The 12,180-nt window shown below is 43.3% G+C and overlaps 1 protein-coding gene and 1 long non-coding RNA gene across 6 annotated transcripts in view; one reads left to right on the forward strand and one right to left on the reverse strand.

The window, feature by feature from the left end:
- Positions 1–5,397: 5,397 nt before the first annotated feature.
- Positions 5,398–12,180, forward strand: part of ZCCHC2 (zinc finger CCHC-type containing 2) — a 42,656-nt gene continuing 35,873 nt past the window's right edge. Inside the window, exons 1-3 of one of the 2 annotated variants that reach the window (XM_053313550.1) lie at positions 5,398–6,742; positions 9,621–9,726; positions 11,722–11,798. In XM_053313550.1, the coding sequence (XP_053169525.1) occupies positions 5,705–6,742; positions 9,621–9,726; positions 11,722–11,798 (1,221 nt within the window). In that variant the 5' untranslated portion in view covers positions 5,398–5,704. Of the gene's footprint in view, positions 6,743–7,188; positions 7,208–9,620; positions 9,727–11,721; positions 11,799–12,180 lie in introns of those variants that run through there. The other variant, XM_053313551.1, reaches the window with a different exon arrangement.
- Positions 11,693–12,180, reverse strand: part of LOC128352963 (uncharacterized) — a 62,443-nt gene continuing 61,955 nt past the window's right edge. For all 4 annotated transcript variants that reach the window (XR_008320740.1, XR_008320742.1, XR_008320741.1 and 1 more), the window contains one exon: positions 11,693–12,077. This is a non-coding gene — a long non-coding RNA (uncharacterized LOC128352963). The remainder of the gene's footprint in view (positions 12,078–12,180) is intronic.

The raw sequence follows: 12,180 nt of genomic DNA on the forward strand, positions 1-12,180 counted from the left end.
CAAGTAGTCCCTAAAATGGGCTCTAGTCCGTGTTCAGTCGGATTCATCATGACTCTTCCTCCAGCGTCATTCCAGCTGTTGCCCAAGTTGTTTCATCGCCCTACGCTCCAAGAAAAACCAAGGAGCAGAATGGGCTCCACCAAGCCGGAGAGGGCGTTTAGGAGCAACTGTGTCAACAGACCAGGCTGTCTCTCAATTTCAGAGATTCACCAGGGCCTTGACAGAGTCACCTGCTCTAGACATTGGAAACTCCCCAAGGACTGTCTGGAAATTGAGCGGATCCATAAGCCTCCAGGGATGGCCCATTCTAATCGGTCTACCACCCCTTCAGAGTGCAGACGGAGCAGTTAAACTAAACCCCACCAGATGATGAACTGTCCATGACAAGGGAGTTATCTCAAACTCCCCCACCTCCGGATCATTTATTCTCTGGTCAGCAAAAACCAGATCCAGAGTATGTCCTACCATATGAGTAGGGCCAGATACCAGCTGAGATTGGCCCATGGTTGCCATGAAATCCTGAGCTGCTCCTACTAGAGGGGCCTTAGCATGGACATTGAAATTCCCCAAGACAATAAGCTTGGGGGAACCCAAAGCCACCTCCACCCCTGCCAGCTCAGATAGGGAGTCTGAAGTGCAGCGAGGTGGTACCAGTGTTCCCTCTAATTTCCACTATCAGTGAGTGGAAAGAGTTCTATTGTGGATGGCAGTATCAAGTCAGTGTGTGTACATCACACTAGCACACACAGATACATACACTGAAAGAACAATTTGGCCAACTGGCCGGGTTTTATATAAATATGACTAATAAGACTAAAATGAAAGTGTTGACAAAAAATAAGGACCAGAAATCTAATGATAGATTTTTTTGAAATAAGTGAACTGAAAGTGGAGAAGAAAATTAAATATTTGGGTGTCTGGTTGACAAACAAAAACTCTTTGTTGTTTTTAAATAATTATATCAAAATATAGAATACAGTAAAAACTGACTTGCAAAGATGGACTAGAATGAACTTATCTTTAATGGGAAGAATTTCAGTTGTGAAGATGAATGTTTTACCTAAAATGTTGTTTCTTTTCCAGACTATTCCTATAATTAACATGTTAACTAGTTTCAAGCAATGGTAAAAGGATATAACCAAATTTGTTTGGCAAGGGAAAAGACCAAGCATTAAATTTAAAAATTTAACAGATGCTAAAGAAAGAGGCGGTCTTACCCTGCCCGATTTAAGGTTGTATTTTGATGCTGTTTGTTTGACGTGGTTAAAAAATGGATAACATTAAGAAATCCCAGAATACTTGATCTGGAAGGATTCGATAGAAGGTTTGGATGGCATTCATATTTGTGGTACAATAAAAGTAAAGTACATAAAGATTTTCTTAATCACTATGTAAGAAGGAGTCTAATGAGAGTGTGGGTAAAATATAAAACATGGTTGGAATCTAAAACTCCATTATGGCTATCCTCGACTGAAGCTTTAGCACGTAAAGAGACAAATATGCAATCAGAATGGGGTACCTATTTGTCATGTTTCCAAAAAAAGGGCTGTAAATTAAAAAACCTAATCGAAGTACAAAATTTGGTTAGTAACTGGTTTCAGTACCATCAGTTAAATGAAATCTATAAGAAGGATCTTAAAGTTGGATTTGAGGATCAAATGTCGAGATTTGAGAAGGAGCTGTGTGAAAATGATGAAAAATTAGTTTCTACGATGTATAAGTTGTTGCTTTTGGAGGAGACAAGAGATGAAGTGGTTAAAACGACTATGATAAAATGGGCTCAAGATGTGGGTCATAATATAGATATGGCAGCTTGGGAAAAATTATGGAAAACGGATTTAAAGTTCACAGCATATTATACTTTAAAAGAAAATTATTGTAAGATGATGTACAGGTGGTATTTGACACCCAAAAAATTAGCATTAATGTATAAAAATGTTCCAAACAAATGTTGGAAACGTGGACATTGTGAAGGAACTTTTTTTCATATGCGGTGGTCTTGCGGGAAGGTAAAGGCCTTTTGGGATATGATATATAATGAGTTGAAGAAAATTTTTTAAATGACATTTCCTAAGAAGGCAGAATCCTTCCTGCGGGGAATAACACATGGAGAGTTTTCCAGAAGAAATTTAACATTTTTTATGTATGCAACCACGGCGGCCAGAATAGTATATGCGCAGAAATGGAAGGACAATGAAATACCCTCAAAAGAAGATTGGTTGATAAAAATTTTGGAATATGCTGAGATGGCAAAACGTACAGTACTGATAAGGGATGAAAACCTGGAATGTTTTAAAGAAGATCGGAAACCATTCTTACTATACTTAAATAACTATTTTTCTAATATGGACCTTTCAGCAGGGTTTGGAATTTAGTAATAATAGGTTGCACACATCACACTAGCACACACAGATACATACACTGAAAGAATGTGGTGCACACAGCGTGTTGCACAAAAATTTTTAGCCGACCCCCACAACATTCTGCGCCAGGGGGAGCCACCACTGCCACTTCCCATCCTCCCCCCCCCGCCATTTCATTCAAATACAGATGTATATATTCCTTCTGATTGTGCTATAATGCAATAACTCTCACTTCCATGTACCCCCCCCCTTTTAAGTTGTAGCTCAGTTGTCTTGTTGGGTAATGCTTTTCTTCCTGTTGGTTATATGTTTAAAATTTAACTTTTCACGACAAATGCCCCCCCCCCAATTTATTTAAAATATTTATACTTTGCTTTTTCTCTTCATCAGAGATGTCCAAAGCAGCTAACAATCAAATTGCAAACAATAAAAATAACAAATTAATAAAGCAATAATGCATCAACAAACAATACATCAATACTCAAACATGGGATAACATGGAGCAGCATAACCAATTAAAATGCTTGCTGGAATAGTTTCAAGAACCAGTAGCAAATGGTTCACAAAAGGGATGATTCTAACTTCCAATAGCAATGTGTGCCACATACAAGGTGTTTACATGGAAAAGGTCCTCTCACTTGTTGCTGCCTATTGTACCTCTAAAGGCAGTAGAACATTCAAGAAGGCCTACCTTACCTGATTCTCTTAGAGGATGGGCCATCTTATACGGAGAAAGGCAATCCTTTAGGTACTTTCGTCCCAAACTATTTAAAGCTGTAAAATTAATAAATAGCACCTTGAATTGCACCAGAAACAAACTAAGAAGGATGACTATGTTAAAAATATAATCTGTACCATTTCCTTCCATGGTCATTAACATTTTCCTTCTAGTAAACTCTAGAACAGAGTTGTTATTTTAAGTTAAATGTAAGACTTGTGTCTGATCACTCTGAAATTGTTACTCAAAAATCAATATTGTATCAATTAGTTAACACTTGGCGATCTGAAACTGATTTAAGTTAAAACACCCATTAAAAAGTCATATAACTTGAGATGGCAGCATAAGTAACCTGCAGAACAATAAATGAATACTGAATCAGCAGTCCTGCAAAAAGGAAAGCTAATACAGAGAAAGCAAATACACAGTTCAGATGTGCAGTGTTCCTTCGGGCATTGTTCCAAAGGGTCTCACAGAGAAATGTAGGTTCAGCAACTGTGCAGGATTCTTTGTAGCAATATTTTTTGAGTGCTGTGAAAATACTAAGTAATATTGAGCAGCTACATGGAAATTGATCTTTTCATGATTTGTAGGGCTGATACCCACTTAAATAAATCCTCCCCCCTCCATCATCCTCTTCCTGCTGTCGCCACCTCCCGTCCTACTCCCTCCATCCCCCTCCTGCCACCGCCTCCCGTCCTCTTCTGGCTGCCACACACCACCTGCCTCCCTCCCCACTGCCAGCTGGAACTGGAAAAGGAGAAGGCCCGGCCAGGAAGAGAGGAGATGGCACGCAGAGGCGGCGACTGGGCTGGGGAGATGGAGAAATGGGGCAGTGCTTCCCAGCCAGGGGAGAGAGGTTGGGCAGTGGCGGCGAAACTTCTGCACGGGAGCCTGGGGGAAGGTGCACGCATCTTAGATGGAACAGTGGTCAGTACACCAGCAGAATCCCCAGCCTATCTTGGAAGCTCACCCTCAAGGACAAACACTTGAAATTCTGAGATCGGGAACCTGGAAATGGGAAAGGTCTCTTGATAGATGACCACAATGCCCTTCCCTGACCTTCCAGGCGGGGCTGCTGCAGGATAAGGAAACCTGGAAGACAGAGCTCAGCTGAGAGAGACCAACCCCACCCACGTCATCCAACCAGGTCTCCATCACACATACCAGGTCAGCATGCTCATCCACAATTAAATCGTGGATAAGGGATGTTTTAGCATTTACCCTAATGGGGGGGGGGGAAGAGCACAATCCAATGCACATTGACTCAGAAGGAAGCCCATAGTGTTTATAGGGTTCACACATAAGTAAATGCCCATAAGACTGTGTTATGTGCATTATATTTTTTGCGACTGGTAAAATGACCCACAGACAAAAAGTTTTCCCTCATCAACCTTCCTGGCAACATTGCCCCTTCCATTAAGTAAATCATTTGGGCCCTGGCAACAGATTACGGGGCACTAGTGAAGCACAACAAATAGTCTATTGTTGTTTATCATTATTTTGTTACCACTATGGCAGGGTGCCATTTGGGATAGTTTGCCTCAAGCACAATAATGTCTTGGGCTATCTTTGCAAACTGACTAAACATTAGCGGTCACTGCATTAGGGGCCATTTGATAAGAGAGAGCTTTTAAAAGACCATTTCTGTAAAAGAAGCACAGCATCCCCTCATGACAGGACACATTTATGTTGTGCCTATGCAGCATTGTGAAATAAAAAGACATGCTTGGTCGTTAGAAACCCCGTGTGCACACAGCACTGCAGCCATGAGCACACGTCTTGGGGTATGCTGCTAACTTGGGCATAGTAGAGGCTCAATGCATTAAAAGGAAACTAACTTCCGGGGAACCCTGCATGGCATCAGGCTGCAAATGTAAGTTGTTTCACAGAGAATAACTTGAAGAGCGACTGTATTATCATCGACTCACTCTTAAACCTGGCATTGTTATATTGGAAAGGGGTCGTCTGTCGTGACTATTAGCTGACTTGTTTTCCAGCTTTATATTTTATAATTTAAACTATAATGTGGATTGGAATAAATATTCTTAACTATTCATTGTTGCAGCATGACGAACAATCACCACCAAGGGTCGCAACAACTGGATGGAATTTCCTTAATTAATTGTCAGGTCAGAAAGCAGTCTTTCCATGGAGATTTCCTCTAGCATCCGGCAAGAAGCTCACCACTAATGTCGGGTGGTCGCCGCGTTTTAGAACGGCGCGACGTGACGCACTTTGCGAATCCATCTTCTGATTGGCCCGTGCCGGGCATTCCGCTTCTATCCCGCCCTCTCCACTCTCCTCCCGCAACCCGCCCCCCCCCGTTCAGTTAGTTCGCGTCGGTCAAAGCAGTGCTCGCGGCCTGCGCCCTTTTCTCTCCACCCGCCTCCGGGGCACGCGGGCCCTCACGCGTTGCCTCAGCAGAGCAGCTGCCGCCATCCCTTCCGCGAGTGCCGTTGCCAAAGGCGCCCCTCCTCCTTCCCCCTCCGCTTTAGCGCGTCCTCCTTAAGCAGGGCGGGAGGAGGAGGAGGAGGACAGCGATGAACGGCGGCTGCTCCTGACGACGGCAGCCCACCCCGCTCCTGCCCGCCCGCCCTCCTTCCCTCCCTTCATCCCGAGGATGCTGAAGATGAAGCTGCCGGTAAAGCAGCAGCAGCAGCAGCGGCAGGCGATGAGCCCTAAGGAGGAAGAGGAGGGAGCGACCGTTGGAGTGGCCCTGAGAGGACGCGGCGGGGGTCGCGGGGGCGGCCTGGCCTGTCACACGAGCCGAAGCGGGGCCGCCGGGTCTGGGGCGGCGGTTCCCCCCGGCGGGGGTGGTGGTGGTGGTCCGCCGCCGCCGATGCGTTGCCTATGCGGCTGCTCGGCCGGCGGCGCTCGCGAAGCGGTCTACGAGTGGTTCGGCCTGGCGCTGGGCTCGGCTCAGCGGCTGGAGTTCGCCGTAGGGCTGCTCGACCTGCTCAACCCGCTGGAGCTGCGCTTCCTGGGCTCCTGCCTGGAGGAGCTGGCCCGAAAGGACTACCACTGCCTGCGGGACTCCGAAGCCAAGGCCAACGGCGCTGTGGGTGGCGGCGGCGGCGGCGGTGCTGCTGCTGCGACAGCCACCGCCCTCGACGCCGCCCCGGCGGGAGGCAGCCCCGCAGGGACTGGCCCGCCGCCGCCGCCGCAGCAGCTTCTCATCGCGGCGCCTCCCTCTCCTCCGGGCACCGCAGCTGCTGCCTCCCCACCCCCTCCTCCCTCTCCCGCTGCTGCTCCTCTTCTTCCTCCGCTGGGCGGCAGCGACTTTCGCGACCCGGCTGTGCGTTCCAAGCTCATCGTCTATCTGGCGCTCCTGGGGTCGGAAAACCGCGAAGCCGCCAGCCGTCTCCATCGCCTCCTGCCCCATGTGGACGCCATCCTGCAAAGCTGCCGACCCCTCGCCCCGCTACGCCCTGCGGGGGCAGTGGCAGAAGAATCGGAGGCCACGAGCCGGCCCGGGGCGGAGGAGGGCCTGGGGCTAGTGGCTCAGGAGGAGCTGCTGCTGCTGTTCACCATGGCTTCCTTGCACCCCGCCTTCTCTTTCCACCAGAGAGTCACTCTCAGGGAGCACTTGGAGCGGCTGCGGAGGGCCCTCTGCCGGGACGCAGAGGAGCTGGACGGTTTCACCTGCCATGGGGGTCGGGTAAGGACATCCCACGTTAAGAGCCCCTTCGGCTCGTTCGCCGCCTGTCTCCGCCTCCGTGGAGGCTGGGCTGGCTCTCCTTGCTCAGCCCATACGTCATAAATGAAATCTTCTTGCTACCCTATCTTTACCTCTTATGCCGGCCTCTTCCCAACTCCAAAAAGAACTTTCTTTTGTGACATAATAATTACTAGAGCAGGGATCAGCAGCTGGAGACCCATTAAACTACTTGTTGACTTGGTGGGCAGCTGGATCTAGTTGTCAGCCATGTGCTAGTGTTCACACTTTCCATATTGCAAGGCACAAACAGGGTGTAAAGAAGAATCCTGTGCTACATCCCAGTGTACTCCGGAGCTAGTCAATGAGCACTGTGATTGGGTAACACTGTGCTAATAGCCAGGGGCTAATAATCTTATATAAAAAGCTCTACTCAGTATTCTGCTTGTATGCACAGGTTTATATAAGGTACACAGTTGTTTGGCAAATAGATAAGACTTTTGACTCTTCTTTATGCCAAGAGGAAAGTCTGTACCTATACACATGCACGAAACGAACTTGAGCAAGCTCCTTGCTTGGAAGTAATCATCAAGTCTGCAATCAAGATTATTTAGAAGAATTCTAAAAATTATCCTAATTTAGTTCTAATTATAATCCTTATTTAGAAATAAATGAAGAAACATAGTACTACTATCAAACCATTCTAGATGCCTGTTATACTTTTACTGGGCCAAATTTTGTTGCCTGATACTTGGAAAAGTTCAATTTAGGGGTTTGAGCCTTAAGATTGAAAGGAGGCTTTGAACATTTTAAATCAGTTTCTTTTAATAAACATTTGATTTTAAAGGAGTAGCTGTTAATCTGTTGCAACAAAACATCTCACTCTAAATCTGATGAATCTAAAGTTATGCTACACAAGAACAATTATTCTTAAAAATGCCATAAGACTTCATTGGAGCTATAATTGATTGATACCCAGAGTCCCTTAATATCAGCTTGGCTTACTAGGCTGACATGGATTTGACCACCAGCTCTAAACATACAAACTGTCCCCCTCACTTATGCTCCCAGCGCACACACACACCCTATGGCTCCATAGCTGTGAAATCAGTCCCACCATTATACAACAAGCAATGTAGGCATTTTCATAACAGATAGCTTCATCAAACTGAATGAAGTTAAATACTGAAGATTTAACTAAGTTAAAGAACACATACATTTTTTTTACTCTTAATCTGTGATTTTATTATCTTTGATAGTTTCCCTTTAATGATTAAGACTGTTTATTTTCCTGCAAATATATTTAATATTTGAGCTTTTACTAATTATATATAAACACTTTCTCATGGGAAGTCCATGCTGTGCAAAATGGTGTAGTGGCTAGAGTATTGGACTAGGATCAGGGAGATCCGAGTTAAAATCTGTTCAGCCGTGAAATTCAGTGGGGTGACTCTAGGCCAGTCACATTTCTCAGCCCAACGTACCTCACAAGTTGTTGTGAGGATAAATATAAGCAAAATATAAGCATGTACACTGTTCTGGGCTCCTTGGAAGAATAGCAGGACATAAATGTAAAATAGCTTTTGGCCAGTAAGGTGTGTGTTGTAATTCCCTGTGCAAGAAATTGTACTACAAAAATGAAGAAACATGGGCTTTTTAAAAAGCAGGGGTCCTGTGGCGCTTTAAACACTAACAGTGCATTTGTGGTATCAGTTCTTAGAGGCTAACGTCTTCACCAAATACCATTTTTCTATGTTAAAACTCCCAGCCTACAAGGTTTAGAAAAGCCATACTCTAGACTTCATGTCCTGTTCAGGATTCATGATAAAACTAGCATTTTTGCATATATTATTCATTTGCGGGCTCTCAGAATGCCCTCCAAATTTATTAAAACTAAGTGACATTCAGCAGATTTCCCTCCAGTTATAACACTTCTTGACTATAAACATTGACTCTTTATTATACTCTTCTAAGTTTGCAATCCAGTACTCACTCACCTCCATTGAAATCAGTGGGACTTAATTTTATGAGCAAGCATAAGAACATAAGAACAGCCCTGCTAGATCAGGCCCAAGGCCCATCTAGTCCAGTATCCTGTTTCGCACAGTGGCCCACCAGATGCCCACTGAGCATGTTTAGGCTCAGGTTGTAAAATGTGTGGATTTGCTTAACAAAGGTTCTCTTTTGCCAGCTGTAATACAGTCTTTGCATTTCTAGCAAGCTAAACAATTACAGTATACAAAACTGTTTATACAAGTAATTGTGAAAAAGTTAGATGTTTTCTCTAACTTTCTGAGATTCTTATTCTGTGTTAGAAGCTCTGTCAAATGAAGATAAATATGCAGCCCTGCTTTACATGACTTTCTGCCCCAATTTCCTTGCTGTTATCTTTCCTGCTGACATCTCTCTTTGGTCTGCAAACAGGAAATGCCCTTTCATTTTTTAGTCTGAAATCCTTGCTAATTCTGACATGCAAAGATGAGATCATTGACTCTCTCTCTACTGCCCTCCCCAGAAACACTACTCTTGACTTGGCCAGCTTTCTACATCTTTAGCATTTGTACTAATAAAGAGTGAAATTTATTTAAAGGCTGCCAGAGTCCCTCATCTTTATTGGCTTATTCCCTCTAAATGGCAGAGTTGGGAGGGACAGTCACCAGTGTCAACTAGTTTTAAGGAATTTTGAATGGTACTATTTCAAACCTCTTGAATATGTGTTTGATAATCCCCTAAAGATCTCCAGCTGCATAGTAAAACTATGTGTTTCCCCTCTAAATTATGAGTTATATATGACTATGTTGCATGCACATTGCTTACTGTTTTTTGCTGTCCAAATGTAATAAATTTATAATTGCATTTTGAATTCTTTTTCACAATTTAGAACTTTCCCCATAATTGCATGCCAAGAGCTGAGAACAACTTGCTTGAACAAACATCAGTGCTTCGTGATAAACTTACAGTGGCTTCTCACAGACCACAACAAGAAGGTATGTACATAAAAGACTCAAGGTTTGAGAAACTAAATACTTGGTTAATATTACCCCCCCCCCCTTTTGTGTCTTCATACAGCGACTCCAAAGCACGCATGCATGCACGCGGACACAAATACACACATGGTTCTCTGTATAGTATTTTGTAAAAGCAGAATGGCACAGAACCAATTAAATGTAGCTCCTGCTTGTAGTTAAAGCATAGGGAATGGAAGATCTTGTGCTCTATCCACTCATCACTTTTGGATCAATAAAGCTTGTGTAATTATTGCAGTTATTTTATTGATAGTTGTATAATGTTAGTTACTAAGATTAACCCAGGGTTCCTGCTCAACTGGGATTTGAAAACATTGGTTCTTCTTCGTGGTCTCTGTGCATCACACTTGGGATCATAGCGAGCTGCGTTTGGTGCTTCGGTGCTACAGTCAGTCTCTCAATAGGCTGCTCCCTCCAACCAGGTAAGTGCAGCTCACTAAGATCCAAAGTGAGAATGCAAAGAAGACCACTTGAAGAACTACGGTTACAGGTAGGAAACCTGCCCTTAGGGTTAATGTTGGTTAACTGGTTATTGTTGATGTGGCTTACAAAAGGGGTGGTGGTGGTGGTGAAGGAAGCACCTAGTCGTAAATTATATCTGTATCCGGTCACACTAAGATATTATTGTTACTCACTCTTGTTAATGTCAGGATGTTGGTGTATGTCTGTAAAGTATAAATTGATTCTCCCCATAAAGGCAATAGATATTGTGGGGAAATAGTCTTTAATATTAATGACCTGCTTTAAAATAGGCATGATGAATGAAAAGCTGTTGGTCCAATTGCTAGAATCTTCATATATTTTCCATTCTACAGAACTGGCACATTTAGAAACAAATTTCTCCCAAGTAAAGAAACTTATCTTTTTCAAAATAAAGCATTTTGGGGTTACTTGTACTTGAGCCATTTTTCAAAAGTAGGATATGGGTACACCTCATCCATTTATGAGGTGAAGGGGACGAGGCAAAATGCTCTAGCAGCGCACACACACACACACTCTCTCTCTTAATAAAACAATTGTCACCTTATTCAGCTATGATGCCTTGAGCAAGAAAACTGACTCTCAGAGTTACCTATAGCTTTCTGTAATTATGTTTTGGGATGAGATGGGAAAGTTTGATTGGTGTAGCCTCCTTGTCTTGGTGGTAGGTTCTTTAGCTGTTGAATTGCTCTGCTTTCCCCTCAGTTTCTGTCACTTTGATTTTATTGTATTTTTTTATTTTATGTGTGTAAACTGCCTTGGGGTCTTTGAGCAAAAGGAGATATATATGTGTGAATAAGCTAGTGGACAAGTTAACTGATACTGTACCATACTATGTGTGATTACAGTTGCTTTGCAGTTATCTACAATGATTAAGTGTACAAATTATTGTACAGTGCTCTTATTTTGAATGATGAAAAGAAATGAATTTGGACATTAAAGAAACAGGAATACTTGGTATTTGGTAGGCTATAAAAATGAACCGTGGTATCTGTGTTGCTTAGGATGAGTGCAAAACTCTTGTCATCTTTGAAACAGCCCTTTAAGGTAGGCCTTTGGTAGTTTCAGAGTATAAGTCAGGGTCTGGTGCACATACGTTTTTTACTTGAGCAGCATTAAGAGGGTTGTGGCAGGTGACTATCTTGGTGTAGCTTATGCTAGTGTCTGAAGATAAAAATGCACCTGGTATCTGAGGACTGCTCCTGTTACAAATCCAGGGCACTCGAATGCTTTCTAGTTGCAAATTTTATTAAATAAACTAAAGCTCCTATTGCATAGCAGTATTGATTTGAACAACACAGAAAGGCATTGGCCAAAAGAAATGACTAGAAGAAGGCACTGATTCTAATTGCAAGTACCTAGAAATGTTAAATACCTTGGTTCCCAGCATAGTGGCAAAATGGTCAGTACTTAACATCATTTCAGTTTTGTAAACTACATGTGGTTTTCTTTATCTTTATTTTGATTTTCTTTTAGCTGTACACATTGAGAAGATAATGCTGAAAGGAGCGCCAAGGAAAAGGGCTGACAAACATCTAGAGTATACCTTCAAAGTAAGTGATCAATCTGTGGACTAGAAAATGATCTTCAACATACTTATTGCCTGTATGTGTGAGGTTGATGCTTGTAGCTGCCATTTTGATAAATGATTGGATTTATCTGTACTTCAGAGTTGAGACATGAAGCTTCTTGCTTGTGGTTAATGTTTCTTTTAAATTGTGTATATCATGCTAGTAAATCTAATGCAGGGGTCCAGAAATAGTCAGTAGCGGCAACTGGAAATTCTTCTCTGTGATCTAACTTGATTTATGCACCTGTGCAGAGACCAGGTTCTGGAACATTCCAAAGGAAATAAAAGGAAAAAAGAACGGGAAACATAGCTTCCCTTGTAGGATCATACCCAGCCCTGCCTCCGTCTTTTGTCGACCCCCGGAG

This window comes from Hemicordylus capensis, chromosome 4 (assembly GCF_027244095.1).
Source record: "Hemicordylus capensis ecotype Gifberg chromosome 4, rHemCap1.1.pri, whole genome shotgun sequence".
NCBI lineage: Eukaryota > Metazoa > Chordata > Lepidosauria > Squamata > Cordylidae > Hemicordylus > Hemicordylus capensis.